The 16,972-nt window shown below is 54.6% G+C and overlaps 1 protein-coding gene across 2 annotated transcripts; it reads left to right on the top strand.

Annotated features, from left to right (window-relative positions):
* The first annotated feature begins 2,904 nt into the window (after positions 1-2,904).
* On the top strand, positions 2,905-16,675 carry CLK3 (CDC like kinase 3). Of its 2 annotated transcripts, none has more exons than XM_090270015.1 (13): positions 2,905-2,961; positions 6,446-6,597; positions 7,272-7,488; positions 9,344-9,440; positions 9,717-9,783; positions 12,062-12,178; positions 12,889-13,055; positions 14,209-14,303; positions 14,395-14,524; positions 14,740-14,822; positions 15,239-15,318; positions 15,554-15,644; positions 16,262-16,675. In XM_090270015.1, the coding sequence occupies exons 2-13, from the start codon at positions 6,446-6,448 to the stop codon at positions 16,436-16,438; spliced, it is 1,473 nt and encodes a 490-aa protein (XP_090126141.1). In that variant the 5' UTR covers positions 2,905-2,961; the 3' UTR covers positions 16,439-16,675. The 2 variants fall into 2 exon arrangements, with proteins under 2 accessions (XP_090126141.1, XP_090126142.1); XM_090270016.1 differs by having other exon boundaries at positions 16,043-16,328.
* Positions 16,676-16,972: the final 297 nt, after the last annotated feature.

Below are 16,972 nucleotides of genomic sequence, written 5' to 3'. Positions count from 1 at the left end.
GCTCAGCCATGTATAAGGGAGAAGGCTTGTTGAAAATGACAGATTTCCCACATGCTCACATAAAAATCCAGTCTATGACAACCAGGAGTACTGATACCTGGGGAAGAAGATCTGGCTCTGACCATGTGATTCATGGTTTGGTGACAGGCTGGCCCACCTCATGCCCATAGGGCCATCTCACCTGGTGTGAGAGCAGGACACCCACCCTAGCCCTAGCCTGGACACTCTGAGTGGTAGGCCTGAACAGCCACTTAGCAGGCCTCCCACTAAGGGCCACCCCCAGCACCGTTAGCAGCACCCACTTCTCCCTTGGCCACCTGACATGCACTGCTTCCACGGCCTGCACTTGGCCCTCACACCATCTGTTCTTCTTGCAGCTGCTTCAAGCAGATCTCTGGTCGCTGGTGGTTCTGGCCCAGCTCTTCAGAGTCTTGTTCACCTGTGAAGACCCCCACTCAACTCAAAAGTCATGGTTCCCCTCCACAACGGCTATGCCTGGGACCTGTCTGCTCAAGCTATCCCCCAGGCCTTTACCCATGCAGTCCCCTCCCCCCAGAGCTCCTGATCTCCACATCCTCTGGGACTTCCAGGAGGCCTTCTCTGACTATCCCAGCACACAGAGGCTTCTGCAAAATCCACACCCGTCTGGACCAAATGATTTAAGGCTGGACAGTACCTGGGTGACACCAGCAGGGGGCGCTATTTCAAACGGGCTACAAAGTGAATGGTGCTCTCTGGAGTTGTGCTGTGGAGGAACTGCTCCTGTCTGTCCCTCCTGGTCATTCTCTTTACCATGGAGACCCTGGAGCCCCTCACCCAAATCCGGAATCCCCCAAAGACAGAGCCCAGGCTCTCCTGCTTCTCTGTCCCCAGCACAGGTGGGCACAGCCTGGCTCAACTGGTGCCCTGGGTTTCCTGTGGGGCTGACCCTGCCAGCGGCTTGACCCACCTGGGTGAGAACCAACAGCCTCTCCTGCAGGAAGGTTGTGTCCTGAGCCTGGGCAGGGGCCTAGGCTGCCCCCATGGAGACTCCCCTGTTTCCATCCCAGTTCTGATCCTGGCCCTGCAGGCCTGGCACCAGCGTCTCCTGCAGGTACACACTCAGTCCAAGATCCCGGGGTCTCCTGCCAGCCTTCCTTGGATGTGTGAGTTCTTTTAGGAATGAAAACACAATAGATGAAGCACTAACGTTAGAATCTCAGGCACAAACAACTGTTAGACCGCAGATTTGGGCGAGGGAGCCGCGAGATGGCTCCTATTCTATTTCAGAAAAAGAGAGAGCTACTTTGTTACTGGCAGTCAAGGACTCCTGGGTTCTCGATGGTGGGGAGAGTAGTGGGAAGATGGATCCGACTTACCCCTCAGAACCTAGCGCTCAGGGAAGGGCCTCCGCGCTCAGCTACTGACAGGGCCCTGGCTTCCAGGAGCAACGCAAACCATGGCAACATCAATCGGTGGGAGGAGGGACACCACAGAGTCCTCCCACCTCGTCTAAGTAATTGAAACCCTGAGATGAAATCTAATGTGGCCGCGGCCGCAGGCCAACCATTGGGTCGGGGCAAAAATGGCAACTCAATCTCTGGCTCCTGAGGCAGCATACTAAGGGAGAGGGGACACCCGGACTCGGTCCTCCTCCGCACACTTGAAGAGGCTCCGGAATTTCTTTATTGGGGGCGGATGCATCTGGTTGGCAGGGGACGAGGATCCGGTCTTCAGAGTGCCTTAATACCTCCCGTTTTTACAATTAGCTTCGGTTGTTCACTTCGGGTGGAGATGGTGCAGCTAATGGAGATTTGGGGATCCTCTTAAGCCACCGTCAGACCTTGGTTTAAGGAGGAGCCAGAGACCTAGGACTAGAGAGACGGCCGTAACTCCGTTGCGGACGTCTCGGCTCGGACCGCGCCTGCGCGGGCAGGAAGCCTACTCTCCGCCTCAAGGGAGTACCCAGCCCTCACTAGGGAGGGGGCGTGGCGTGGGCGGGGCCCGGAGGGACGCCCTGCCCCTCCTGCTCCCAAGCTTGGCGTAAGGGCAATTAGGGAGCCCTCCCCTCTGCTCGGCTGAACTACGCCAGCAGGAGCCTTGGGGCGTTCACGCTCACAAACCGCTAGGTCTCTCAAACGGCCCGACCTCAGGTTTTCTCTTGAAAATGGGGCTTAAGTTATCCCGCCCCGACCAAGCGTGAGACAATGGGTGGTAGGGTTTTGTTGATCCAGGAGTCGTCGAGTGACTCCGAGGAGAAATGGCCAGTGGAGCAACACCTGGGCAGGGCGCGGGCTCTATTAACAGAAACAAGGCTGTACGCTTGCTGCGGTGCTCACGGAAAAGCGGCCACGCCCCCGGGGCTTCTGGGCGTCTCCCCAACAAACTCCTCGGCGTGCCCACGGGCACTGGGCATGCCGCCAATGCCTTCACCCCCCCCTTCGACCCCCCAAAGAGAATGTGATCTCGTTTGCTTCTTTCACGTAAGCGGGAGTCGCGACCGCCTTCTCGAGCTCCGGGGCTCGCCGGTTCCTCGCTGAGGCGACGGCGCAACACTGCCCTCCTCCGCTCGCGCCGGAAGGGATTGGCTGCGCCGTCAGTGTCGGGAAGGCAGAGCGAGTGGAGCCTTCCAGCTAGGTCATGGTTCTACCTGTTGGCTCCCAGAGCCACCGGCCGGGGACGGTTCCCTTGTTGCGTCTTTGGAGCCTACGTGCGTCGCGACATGGCAGGAGGCGGGCCAGCGACGTCCCCTCGGCTCTCCCGGAACCAGTCTCAGCAGACGTCCCACCGACCGGGGCGGAGAAGGCGGGTCCTCCAGAACCTTCGAATTAGGACCTAGAGCGGCCAGGCCATCCAGTTGGGGCTGGCGACGGCTGCGTCACGCGAGGGGCTGGGCCTCCGCGGGTGGAGGCTGGAGCCGGAAGCGGAAGAGGCGCACGGAGCGGGAAGTGGGGCCTAGCCGCAGCTGGAGCCTGGGAGACGGTGAGTGTGGCCCTGGGTCCGCGGCTGCGGAGGTGAGGGGGCGGGGTGGGCGCGCCGAGTGCGGGTCCCTGGGCTCCTAGGTCGTTGTCGGCCTGCTCCCACTTCCTTCTCCTCTTCGGCCCACCGCCTGCCGCGGCCCCGACCTCTCACCCCTGACCCGCTGCTTCTCCCCCGTGGGACGGTCACCGTATACCCCAACTTCTCGATTCCGAGATGTCAAGAGTCCGAGCCTGAGAGGCCTCTGAGGCCCCTGCAGAGGCTCGGTTTCAGCCCTGCGTCTGTCCGCGGAATGGGGTCGGGTGCTACCGAGGCTAGCCTGGAGGGGCCTACAGATCCCTCCCCTATCCCGGCTCGAGGCTTGATCCGCAGTCTCCTCCGCCCCTCGCGACCTGGAGTTTGATTCCGATCCAGGATGGCGTTCCCCTTGCACTCCTTGCCCTACCCGTCTTCCCTTTGCCGCCATTGGCGGCAGTTACGGGAGACGGAGCTTTGAGAGCTCTTGGGCCTGGGGCGTCAGGAAGGGCCGCGAGCGAGGGCCACAGGCCCCAGCGTGTTTTGTGATGATGGAGCCGCTCCAGCCTGGGGGAGGGGCCAGGCCAAGCTGACAGTACAAGTGCCTGGGCTGCTCCCGGTCCAGGAGTCTGTGTGCTTTAGTTCCGGGTGCGGGTACTCTGGTATCGAGCTGGGGTGAGAATTGCCTGAGCCAGGCCCCCGTCGAGGTGGAGTTGGCGGCCTTCCAGCTTCCCTCCTCCATGCCCTTGAAAAGGAGAGTTTCAGCCGATGGTGGCGGCTTGCAAGGTGGCAGGTTTGAGATTGCAGTGGTGGAGCAGCGTCAGCCAAAAATAACCATGGGGCGCTGCGGTGCCTGGGATCGGGAGGGCAGCCGCTGACCTGGCTGGCTGCTCTTGTCAGCCCAGTTCTCTGGCCAGGAACAGCAGATGAGAAGCCGACTAGGTCTGTGCTCAGAGGAAAGCTGGCATCTTGGCATCTTCCGTCTGGTTTTCTTCACATTACCTTTTTCTTCATTGTGTAGAGCAGAGTCTTCTGGAGCATAATTGTGCCCTTAGCTTCTGTAAACAACCTGTTTGTTGGGGTCTCAGAGAATGATAATTGAAATGGGCTCTAGAGCTCTGACTGGGAATGTAATGAGGGGGCACCAGGTAGTCCCAATACTTCAGCTGCATGTAATGTGTTCAAGGAGTGGTTATTTCCTCTGTGATTGCCTTGTGTGTGGTACTTTATAGCTTGTCATCTCCTTTGCCAAGTTGGCTGAGATGTGTTACCTCCTTCTCTGGGTATGGTAAGTGGTAACCAAGGCTTTGGTCACGAGGCCAGTCCTGGGTTTTAGTTCAGGGTTTTCTAATCAGAGCTGTGTCCCCCATGGTCCCTTGGAAGAGACTTTTAAAATGTCCTAATGTCCTTAACTTATTTAACACAGATTGGAACCTTTTTAATGTTAATAAAGAGCTACCTTCAGTACCTCTTGTGAGCACAGACTTGTGGAAGGCACATTAGTAAAGGAATGACATAATGCAATCCTCACAGAACCCTGTAAGAGATTACTGCCCCCTTGTTGCAAGAGGAAACTGAAGGTTAGAGTAGTCTAATAAGTGAACATGCGTTGACTTAAGATATCTTCTAGGTCCCAGGAGGGAGTCTTTGGCCTGGTGTGGACTAGATCATGTCCTCCAGTTCTGGTGCTTTGTCTGCCCAGTGAGGATGGGCAGGGCCTCTCCTGGTCACTGGAGCATCTTCTGGGTTACTCAGTGAGATGTGAGATATTGCCTTCACTTCATAGCTTGGGCACCTGACCCAGGGTAATTGCAGTAAAACAGTGAAACATTAGTCAGTTGATCATCAAAACAGAACAACAGCCTCAACTGGTGTGGCTTAGTTGGTTGGGTGTTGTCCCGAAAAGCTAAAGGTCACTGGTTTGATTCCCAGTCAGGGCACATGCCTGGCTTGCGGGTTTGGGCCCTTTGTTAGGGTGCATGCGAGAGGCAACCGATAGATGTTTCTCTCTTTCTCCCTCCTTATCCCTCTCTCTGAAAAGAAATAAAAGTCCTAAAAAATAATAAAAGAACGGTCTAAGTACTTCAGGAGCTGTAGATGATTTTACATAGTATTTCTCTCCAAGGATTGCTTGGGACCTGGACTTCCAGGTAGAGAGGGGAAGACACCTACTCATGGCGTGTTTGAGGGCAGTGGCTTTCGAGGATCACAGAGAAGCTCCCAGGGATTTCATGAAATATGCCTCGCTGCCTTGCTTATCCAAGAGGAGCCACTCCCATATTGCTCTTCTCCTTCCGGATTCTTCTCATGAGATGGGACAGCCTCAATGGGTTTGTCCAAAATGTGCTTTGTCAGGCAAGCCCAAGCCTGATCACCATTGAAGGTTGGCTCTGGTCAAATGAAGGGTTAAGAGTAAAGGTGGCAAGCAGTATCAGGGTTTTGGTTGTGGGTGGAACAGGGAGCTGACCTCACATAGCCATCTTTCTCAGCTGGTGGCTGATCCAGCTTGGCAATTTTCTATACTGGATATAAGTCCCCGCTAAATGGGGATAGAGGGGTGGGCCCTTTTGGCATGCCTCCCTGAGCACGCCATCCTGAAATGGGCACAGGAAAAAGGTACTGCAGCAGAGGATTGAGAAGAGGGGACAGTAAAGGTACTGTTGGGTAGAGGTGAGGCACTGCCCTGCATGATACCAAAGGCGGTCTGAGGGTGCTAAATGGGCACCAGGCAACACACCTGGATGCTCTGAGCCTAGCGTCTTTACTAGTGCTGACCAGCAAGGGCTGGCCAGACCCCCATGTCTGCTGGACCTGACCCTATGGTGGGCTAGGGAATGTTTGTGAGACCCTGTACAACTTTTTCTGCAAGAGCTGGTCTTCTTGTTTCTGCCTATAGCTTCTCACACAACTGGTGGTCCCTGCTCCTTTGAGTGGGCCAATTCAGGGCCTTCACAGGCAACTGCACGTTTCAGCTTGAGTGCTTTTCACCCTTGGCTCCTGTGTCTTGGTGACTTGCCAACAGCCATCTGACTCTGGCCTCTGGCTTGACAGAGCAAGTGCTTCATTGGACCCCATAGACAGGCAGAAGGGAATTGAGCACAAGAGGCTCCCCTTTCTCCTGGGTCTTGGCCTCCTTTGATAGTGGTGCTCACCAGTTCCTCCCTGCATTCAGCCTCAGACCCTATCCTGGCTTGCCTTGGCTCCCCAAGTGCTCAGGTGTTGAGGCCAATGATGCTTTGTTGAGGAGGCAGCTGTTTGTTTGTTCCCTGACAGAAAACAGTGTTACCTGTTATTTACTCGTTGACCACTGTGACCTCAGAGTTCTTCTTCATGTCATAAACCCCTGGGAGGGGTTGCCCCCAAACAGAACAATGGGCCTCTTCTTCAGGAGTGCCTAGGCTGCTTAGGCAACAGGGTGGCTGGAGGTGGCTGGCTGCATGTTTAGCAGAGTTGTCCATTTCTTGTGGCCTAGATGCATCACTGTAAGCGATACCGCTCTCCTGAGCCAGACCCATATCTGAGCTACCGATGGAAGAGGAGGAGGTCTTACAGTCGGGAGCATGAAGGGAGACTGCGATACCCATCTCGAAGGGAGCCTCCGCCCCGGAGATCTCGATCCAGAAGGTGAGAGGGAACTGGGTCAAGAGGAAGGAAGGGCTCCTTACCTTAGCTGCGCTAGAGAGACAGTCTGAAGGCTTGTGGCAACCCTGGGTCCTTCAGGTGACTGCGACCTCTGTTTGGCTGCACTAGATCATTGCCCTGTCCTCTTTGGGTTTCTCCTCCGCATTCCCTGACCTCAGTGTTCACTTCTATCCTTGCCCCCTCTTCTTTATTTGTCCTTGAGTCTTCCTTTTCTCAACACATTCTCCATTTTCTAGTTCAGCATCTCCCCTGCTAACCTCTGAGCCTTCCTCAGTGGGGATTAAAAACATAGCCCTTAGTTCTTTTCAGAGGTTGGTTCCTGGTCCTTTCTTAGCCCCAGACCAAAATTACAAACCACAGGTAACTCTGAGACATTGGGACAGATGGAAGTCTCTACCATGATCACCTTCCTTCAGGGCTCTGCCCCCTGTGGCACTGGAGGAATGCTGTCAGTAGCCCAGGTTCTGGAGGTTGAACTTCACACACACACACACACACACATGGACACACACATTCTTCTTTCCCCACTTCCCCCAGTGTGCCTCTGCTCCAACAGGTTACCTTTGTGAGCCCAAATACCTCTTGCCTAGTAGTAGGAACCTGGCTGGTGGGAGGAAGGGCCCGTCTGACCAGTGTCCCCATCTCCCTCTTGGCAGCCATGACCGTCTGCCATACCAGAGGCGATACCGGGAGCGCCGTGACAGTGACACATACCGGTGTGAAGAGCGGAGCCCATCCTTTGGAGAGGACTGCTATGGATCATCACGTTCCCATCATCGGCGGCGGTCACGAGACAGGGAGCCATACCGGACCCGCAAACATGCCCATCACTGCCACAAACGCCGCACCAGGTCTTGTAGCAGCGCCTCCTCGGTGAGTGGTGGCCAGAGTGTGCTGGCTAGGCCTTCAAGGCCTTATCTGTTTGTAGCCTTCTCTCAGGTTGGCTGGTCCGGGTGAGTACTGCTAACCCTGCGCATGTGCATTTGGTGTGCGTGTGTGCGCGCGTGCGTGTGTGTGCTGTCTGATTTAGGTACAGGGCTGGACAAAGGGCCCGGCTTCTCTATCTTCTGGCCCATTGGCAGTGTCAGCTGTAGGGGTTCTGGTTCCGGCGCTGGCTGGCTCCCAGCCTATCTGTATTCCCACATTGTACCAGGCACAGGCTGCTTGGGTACAGGTAACCAGGGACACGTCTTAGGGATCCTAACAGAGTTGCTGGTACGAGGTCTGGAGCTGTATGGCCTGGTTCTTCCCACCCAAAGATTCCCTCCACACATAGCTGAGTGCTCTGACTGGTGTGGATTGCACCCACTTCTGCAGTCTCACCTCCACACCCCTCCCCAAAGACGCGGAGGCTGGACTACCCACGGGTAGGGGAGGGTCTTCCTATCAGTCAGCTCAGACTGGGAGCATCCCTTCTGACCTCCAGCCAGGCCCTCTTCCGCATAGCCTCTTCGCTTGAGGGGCAGTCAAGATGAGGGATGAGCTGCCTGTGTGATGGGATGTGTAAAGAAATGGCAGAAAGGACTACAGCCCCAGGACTTGTCCATTTGCAGGCCACATGCCAAGAAAAGGGCTTGGCGGTGTTCCTAATGTGCAAGGTTGTATAGATTTCTGCTGAGACCACAGCCCACACTGCACTCATGCCTCTGGGAAGGAAAGTATGTCGTGTATCTTTGAGATTAAGTGCTGTCTTCTCCCGATCCTGCTTCCCTTCCTCACTCCCTCTCCCCAGCCATGAGGCCCCTGAGGAGGATTAGCGGAACCAATGGAGGGGTTAGGCATCTTCTCTGCTGAGCTCTCTGGTGACTTCTTTGAGTGGCTATGGGTTGCAGGTTGACTGTGGGCACCCATCATGGCCTGGTGGTCTCTCTGCACACTGTCACACACTGCCACAGGAGGGCAGTGCAGGTCTGTGGCTCTGCTTCTCTTTCAGTGACCTCTGTTGTCATGAGGCTCAGGGTGGGCCTGGCCTTTGGTAGCACAGGGGCCAGGGCCAGGGCAGAATCTGGCTTGGGGCCTCTGTGGGCCGTTGTGGTAGGAGGCCTGTTTGAAGCTGGTGGCACAGAGGCTGCCTGCTGATGGAAGGCCCTTTCTGGTGGTGATGTTAAGTTTGGCCATGGATGCCGTCTCAGGGCCGGTAGCAGTTTGTCTCTTGAGTGACAGCTGTCAGGTATGTGCAGGGCTGCGTGGGCAAAACATAGGCAGGCGAAGACAGGCTGGGCATTCTGCAGCTGAAGCTGGGCCTCTTTCTGACTATTCTGATGATCTGACCCAGGCTGGGACAGCCACATGCGTGCGCCGTTTTAATTGCGTCCTCATCCTGGCGGAATAGTACTGGGAGGGCCTGGGAGGGGGACACTCAGTGGAGAAGGGGGCAGGGCTGTGGCTCTCCTCATGGCCCAGGGCCTCAGCAGCAGAGGCTGGTCGTCTTTCTGAGCATTGCGGCGCCCTTCTCTTAGATAATGTCCGAGTTTTCTTTACATACCTGTAGCTGTTTTTACTTTTCTGTTTTTGAAGTCAGTTTGTGTCTTGACGTGTCCCTTGCAATATCCCTATCGTTATATATGCTGTGTGCCTTATGAAATGCTGGGATCTGGAAAATCCAACCAACCAACCCACCGGCTCCTCACCGTCTCCACCTCTGCCTTTGACTGACACCTCAATCTGTCAATCGGAACCGCCTACCATGCGATTGGTCGGATGGCGTTTCGGGGGGCGGTGCATGCAGAGAAGCCAACAGAGCAGTAAGCGCAGCAGCCGGAGTGTGGAAGATGACAAGGAGGGCCACCTGGTGTGCCGGATCGGCGATTGGCTCCAAGAGCGATGTACAGCCACCTTTCGTAAAACTTTACCTCTCTACTTTCTACCCCATTGTTAGACCAGACCTCTCCTGCCTGGAGGGGCCTCTAGTGCGCGTGGTGCCTTAGCGGGGCCACCAGTAATTGCCTGAATGACACAAACACTAGCAACTTCTGTTTTTAAGAGTGTAGCAGTGAGAGAGAAACCTTTTTTGTTTTTGAGAATTTGAATGCTGTGAACTTGCAGGAGTTGCCGACACTCTGCCCTCCAGATCCTCACGCCCCCCTTCTTTTCTCTCCTAGATGAGATTGTGGGGAACCTGGGCGAAGGCACCTTTGGCAAGGTGGTGGAGTGCTTGGACCATGCCAGGTGAGTGAGCTTTCTGGGAAGAGATGGCCTGAGGTTCTTGAAGGTAGTGGCAGTTAGAGCTTAATAACTTTTTTCTTTCAAAAGGGAAGTACCAAAGCAGGGTTCTGACCTGTACATGTTGGGGTTTGCTGATCCCATGAAATAGTGAGAAACTGCTGGGATTCCACAGGCATGTGGCATGCCTGCCCAAGACTTGCTGGCCAGTGTATAGTCTGCCCCAATTCCCTCACTTTCCCAGGGTGGTGGTGGTGGTGGAGGAGGAGATCAGAACAGAGCCAAGGCTCTGGCTCCTCTATGGCCTTGATCTGCTTCTGGTGATCATTTTTAGAGCCAGGGCTAGGGCCTGTGATGGGGGTAGAGAGTACTGCTGAGCCCAGCCCAAGTATGAGCTAGAGGTCAGCCTAAGAGGCTGTGCCGGGACCCTTTTTTAGAGAAACAGGACCCTGGACTTTCTCACTAAGCAGGCTGCTGCCTTCTCCAGTGTGGCTAGGATTCAGTATAGACCCCTTACAGTGTGTTGGAGTGCCGCTGGGGGCACCTTGCTCTCCCAGGCTGAACATTGGAACCTTTGATCTCCTTGCCATTTCTCAAGAATGGAACCCTTGCCTCCTTCACTTTAGGCTGAGGCCATCTCATGGGAGCCACTGCCTCCCTGCCTTAATGGCCCTCTCATTGGTTGGGGGCTTTAGCTACAAAGTGCTTGTCCTAACTGTCTCAGTTGAGCCATGCACTGCCCATACATGACTCTTCCACTATTTTTATTTTTTAAAAATTATATTTATTTTCAGAGAGATGGGAAGGGAGGGAGAGAGAAAGGAAGAAAACCTTGATGTGTGAGAGAAACATTAATTGGTTGCCTCTCGCACGCCCACAACCCAGGCACGTACCCTGTCTGAAATTGAACGTACAACCTTTTGCTTTGCAGGCTAGTGTTCAATCCACTGAGCCACACCAGCCAGGGCTCCACTACTTTAGAGAAGAAGAAACATGGTCAGGGTTTGCCCATATCCCCTAGCTGTTACAATGGGGCTGTGCACCACTCTACTACAGTGCTCCTACATTCAGAGGTGCTTGGAGAGGACAGTTAGATCCAGCAGTCTAGCCAGCTTTGGACGCCCAAGATAAAGTAGTGATGGTAACTGAAAGGAAGCCTCCCCAGGCTCCCAGTTACCATTTAAACACCCTTTGGACCCAAGAGGTTAGGGTTGGGACCAGTGAGCATAGGAACATGTAGACTAGACTAACACCAAAGAGAGATGTGGCAGATCTGAGGGCTCTGGCACATGGGGGCAGCTAAGCTCTCTGGGCTATGCCACTGAGGAGCTAGAGGGAAAGTTAGCCTCTGGAGTCACTAAGGGCCAGGCACAGGGCTCTGGGCCTTCAGAGGATACAAAGGGAGTTGGCCAGTGGGTTTGTTGTGAAGAGCAGAATTCAGCTCAGCAAAAGGGTCTAACTCTCAAGAGCCTTCCAACCTCGGCAGTGGCCTGTGGGAGTGATGAGCCATGTGCTAAGAGTTGGAATGCCACGGAGGGGATCCAATCTAGGAGGAGGCTGGTAGCCTTTCTTTTGAGGTCCTTCCCTGTCCTGAAAGTCTGAGAAAATGGGTTAGGGAGAGAGAAACGGTATTATCTAGAAGATGCTTCTGCTCTGGGGCCTGTGAGTCTTTCCTTAGGCACCAAGGGTTCCTGGCACTCAGTGGTCTCTTAATAAATGCTGTGGCTGGTAGGCAGCAGGTGGGGCTGGAGGGGCTGTGATAAAGAGAGCAGCCTTTGGCCTCCCTGTGAAAGGCCCTTACTTCCGGCACCCTTACCATCTTGCCAGGCCTTCACTCCATCCTGGAACCCCCACCCCAGGGATAGCTGTTTGCTCAGACTTGCAGACATGCTCAGGAAGGTCAAGAGGTGCCACAAGAGGGTTCTGTGTGCAACAGCCCTGCAAGGGTCAGGGATTACTAGCCTACAGGTTGGGTACTTAACTGAGTGAACTTGGGGCTAGTGTTAGTGAGATAGGCCTCCACTCCTCTGCCCAATCTTCCCTGGGGCTGGCAGATAGCTGAGACCATAAAAGCTGGCATAGGTGCCAAAGGACCTTGCTTTTAGGAGGGGTAGAGATCTGGTGTTCCATGGGACAGGCTGGGCATCAAGTACCTGCTCTCAGGGCAAGCCCTGTTTCTGCAGTCCTGGGTGGTGTCTGCCAAGAGTTGCAGGGTTGTGGTAAAGGGTGAAAGAAGGGCTGGGCAGCTTCTCATAAGAACCTCTGCCTTCTTCCCCGGTGCCAGAGGGAAGTCTCAGGTGGCCCTGAAGATTATCCGCAATGTGGGCAAGTACCGGGAGGCTGCCCGACTAGAAATCAACGTCCTCAAAAAAATCAAGGAGAAGGACAAAGAGAACAAGTTGTGAGTGTCAGCAAGGAACAGGAGGAACGCTTTCATTGGGGACATCTTCCAATTGCCTGGACCCCCTATGACTGAGTTGTAGTATCATCTCACCTGGTTGGCACCATGCCTTCTCCGTACACTTGGTCCAGGGGAGTTGGGCGATTGAGTCTTGCTGGAAGGAGCCTTTGGACTTCAGTCCAGGCTCCACCACAAACCAGCTCTTGAGTTCTCCCAGCCCTGTTTTTGTGGATTGGGGGCCTTCCTGGGTATGTTGGGCATTAGACAAAATATAATCTGGAAGCTGTTTGGGGCTCACATAGTCACACCCAAAGGAGAGCTGCCTTTGGTACGCAGATGCTGAGCCCTGTACTCAGGAATCTCCACTAGGAGTTGCAGAAGGTACTGCTAGTCCTGCAGAGTGTCCTGGCATTGTTCCATCTTTCTTGGAAATGCCAGGATTATGCCCATATCATAAGTAGGTGAGGCAGGAGACCTCAGACCAGAATTCCCTCCATTTTACTCCTTACAGTGGGTCCTTGCTCAGAGCTGATCTGGGTGATCTGGGCTCTTGCTGTTAACTGATTCTCTTTTCTTCATGTGTATCTGCATCGGGGGTTGTGACCCAGGGGCCTGGGAGGGACTGGCTTCATCTGAGGGAGGTGAGGGAGGGGGTGGGGTAGCCAGGGCCTCAGCACAGAGCCTGAGCCCCATCCATCCTTCTCCCCTAGCTTGTGTGTCTTGATGTCTGACTGGTTCAACTTCCATGGTCACATGTGCATCGCCTTTGAGCTCCTGGGCAAGAACACCTTTGAGTTCCTGAAAGAGAATAACTTCCAGCCTTACCCCCTACCACATGTGCGGCACATGGCCTACCAGCTCTGCCACGCCCTTAGATGTAAGTGTCCACACTCATGGAGCATGGGGGCGGCCATATACCCAGCGGGAAAATCACCTGCACATTGCTAACCATTCTGCATCAGAGATACATCAGGGCCCCTTTAGACTGTGAGGCCTTTAGGTATGAATCTTTACCGATGGAGAGGCTGCAGTCTCCTCCAGGGGGCCTTCTGAGCCAGCCTCTGCCTGTAAATACTCAAGAATAATAATAATAAAAAAAAAGAACTCGTCTAGAATTTTTCTAGCTATCACTTCTGTTCCCACATTCCTGCAAAGGATGAAAAGGTCCAAGTGATCTGGGGGAATCCCACCTGCAGCTCCAGCCAACACAGACACCCTCTGCCTGCCGGCCTTTAAGAGCATATTTGGTGTCTGGGCTCAGCACTGCAGGACTGGTAGCGGTTGGAGCAGTGTAGCAAGGCTCCTTGGAGAGGAGTAGATGAACCTAGAACAGGGTCTGTGTTGACGGAGGGGATGGTGAAGAGTACTCCAAGCAAGGTGAGCTGCTCAGCTGATGGCCTGGCACGTGCTGCCACTGGTGAAGGAGGGCCCATGCCAGGGAGTGGTGGACTACACTGCTATGAGGGTCGAGTGCCAGATAGGAGCCTGGAAGTGGGAGTGGAAGAGCACCACCACTGGTGGGACAGGGACTGGAAGAAAAATGCAGATTTCTCTACTTAGGGTGAGGGATGAGGAGAGGCAGGGCTGGCTTCAGGGGTGGCCCTGTGCTTGGTTTAATGGTTTTTTGATACCAGCCTGACACTTAATTTTTGACTAAGGGGACCATAATTTTCCTTTTGCCATGGGCCTCACAAACGGTGTTGCTGGTGCTAGAGAGGGAACCACCCCAAGGCTATGTTGCCACTTTGGTGAGAGACCAGGCTGAGGCGGCCTGGCCTCTGCAGAGAGGTAGAAGGTGTTTTGAATTGAAGGTCTCCCCCAACCCCATCTTCTGTAGCTCTCAAAGCCTCCAAGGCCCTAAGAAGAGAACCTGGGAGAGGGCAGCCAATGCAGGGGCAGAGCTGCATCTGCTCCCTCAGCCCACTGCTGAGGCCATGGGGTGAGGGTCTCTGGCTTTGGAGTATGGGTCTGGCCCAACACTGGCAAGTTCTGAGAGTTTATTTTCCTTTCCTCCTCCCCTGCCTCTCTAGTTCTACATGAGAACCAACTGACCCACACAGACTTGAAGCCAGAGAATATCTTGTTCGTGAATTCTGAGTTTGAAACCCTCTACAATGAGCACAAGGTATCGGCGGGGAGAGGGCGAGGCCCCGCTCTAGAGCTCGGTTACACACTGGGAGAGATTCCTGACCTGGCTTTCCTTCTTTGCCTCTTAGAGCTGCGAGGAGAAGTCAGTGAAGAACACCAGCATCCGAGTGGCTGACTTTGGCAGTGCTACCTTTGACCACGAGCATCACACAACTATTGTGGCCACCCGTCATTACCGCCCACCTGAGGTGATCCTTGGTGAGTGGTCGTGTGGCCCCCAACCCAAATAAAGCAGGCTATTGCTGGGGGGGTGGGGAGTGGGGATGAACAGAGGCAGTCATATGGTTGTCAGCCTGGCCTGTCTGAGAAAGGGACTTGTACTGGGGTTTGGGCAAGAGTCCTGCCAACCAGTGTGACAGCTGCTCTGTGACCCAGAGCTGGATCTCAGAGCCTCTCTCCACTTTGGCTTTCAGAGCTGGGCTGGGCACAGCCCTGTGATGTCTGGAGCATTGGATGCATTCTATTTGAGTACTACCGTGGCTTCACACTCTTCCAGGTAAGGCCCGTCCCACGTTGCTCTGTTACCATGAGTGCTCACACTTGGGAAGGCCCTCCAAGGCCCACCAGTCAGCATGTTGTGCAATTCACTCTTGAGGGTTGGAGAAGCTCAGGGGAACGCAAAGTCAATGTAGTGGGAGTACTCAGGAAGTCTGAAGCTCAGCCACCAAGGGGCTGGAGGAGTGAGCATTTGAAGCAAGAGAGACCGCACAAGTGAAGATGTAGAGATGGGCTGGGGTGTGTAATGTTCCAGGGAGTGAGAAAGAAAGATGGCCTTATCCTGGCAAAGTGTGACAGGATACCAGAAGGTCAGAGGGGCTGGGAAGGCACTTACCCATCTTTTTGTCCCTTATCCTCCCTGAGGGGCTGAGGCTGGTACTGACTCCCACTTGCTCTGTCCCTGACCTTCCATAGACCCACGAAAACCGCGAGCATTTGGTGATGATGGAGAAAATCCTAGGGCCCATCCCATCTCATATGATCCACCGTACCAGGTAAGGAGCCCTAGCCCATATAGGTCGTTCACATCCTGGCTGTGGGTCAACAAGCTACTATATAGTCTTTGCAGAATACCCCATGGCTCCTCCACACTCATAGCAGCCTTATCAACCTGCTGCCCAGACCCTCCTGCCCTGCTGGGTCAGCCAAGGATTCGCTGCCTGGCTTTGCTGCCATCCCTCAGGCTGTTGCTCCCCCCACCATTGACTACTTCCCTTCCTTCATTTTCAGGAAGCAGAAATATTTCTACAAAGGGGGCCTGGTTTGGGATGAGAATAGCTCTGACGGCCGTTATGTGAAGGAGAACTGCAAACCTCTGAAGGTCAGTTTCTGGCTTCCCCCCAGCTCAGCTCACGCCAAGGAGACCCCAGGCACACATAAAGCACAGACAGGCCAGGCAGCTAAGGGCTGCCCCCTTACTCTGGCTCTATGGGAGGCTGCACCCAAGGCTGCTGGGTGCTGGTAGTGGGGCTTCTAGAGGGGCCCTTAGCCCTACCCCTTCCCGACAGGATGGCCATGAATCTAATTGGGGAACACCAGAAGAGCCAAGTATCAAGAGACCCTGCTGCTTCCTGTCCCCCTCTTCTCTGTTTTGGGAAGAACTAAACAGGACCAAGGGGAGGGGGAGGGAAGACCTAGGCATGGCCAGAAAGCCTCTATCAACTGCATTTGGTGTATGGACAGTGAATTTCACAGAGGTGATTTCTACCCACCTGTCAGGACTTTGCATGTGGGGGCAGAGGCACCAAACCAGCAAGATACCCAGTAGCCTGACATGTTCAGAGCAAAATGCTCTAACAGGCCTGAAAAGAAAGGAGCTGCTCATTGTCCACGAGGGCAGACGTAGTCCTCCAGGAGGCATCACTGCCTCCTCAAGCCCTGCAGCAAGGCGTCCCACACCCCTGCCATCCCACTGAGGCGCCTTGTGTCCCTGAGCAGAGTTACATGCTCCAAGACTCCCCGGAGCACGTGCAGCTGTTTGACCTGATGAGGAGGATGTTAGAGTTTGACCCTGCCCAGCGCATCACACTGGCGGAGGCCCTGCTGCACCCCTTCTTTGCTGGCCTGACCCCTGAAGAGCGGTCCTTCCATACCAGCCGCAACCCCAGCAGATGACAGGCAGAGGCCACTGCACGAGGAGATGGAGAGCAGGACTCAGCTGCCTGGCCCCCTTTCTCCAACCTCTAACCATCGGGCCTCAGGGCCAGAGCCACCCAGTGAACAGTGCAATGTGAAGGAAGGCAGGTGCCTGCAGGGGCAGAGATGTGGTGCCCAGCTGCCAGAAAGCACAGATTTGACCCAAGCTATTTATATGTTGTAAAGTTATAATAAAGTGTTTCTTACTGTTTGTAATCCCTGGTACCAGTGTGTCTCCGGGCTCCTTGCCTTCTCCCTTCCCTGTTTTATTAATAAAGTCTTTCTTAGCAGTTCAGCTTGTGGAGAGCCGAGTGTGAACTGGGTCGTTTGGGCCCAGGAAAGGAATTTTAGTCTTGAGAGCCAGGCCTGCTAAATAGTCCTAGAGGGCACCTGGGCCTCTTCCTACACCTATTCTCCTGCTGGCCCTTGTACCTCTTAGCTCCAAGGAGTGTAGGAGGAAGACCCACTGTAGCTCACTAAGCAGCATCTGGTTTTACCTGTCTCAGCCTTTTC

This window comes from Furipterus horrens, unplaced genomic scaffold, assembly GCF_987537825.1.
Source record: "Furipterus horrens unplaced genomic scaffold, mFurHor1.1.pri manual_scaffold_3, whole genome shotgun sequence".
NCBI lineage: Eukaryota > Metazoa > Chordata > Mammalia > Chiroptera > Furipteridae > Furipterus > Furipterus horrens.
This window is presented reverse-complemented; position numbering and strand designations above follow the sequence as displayed.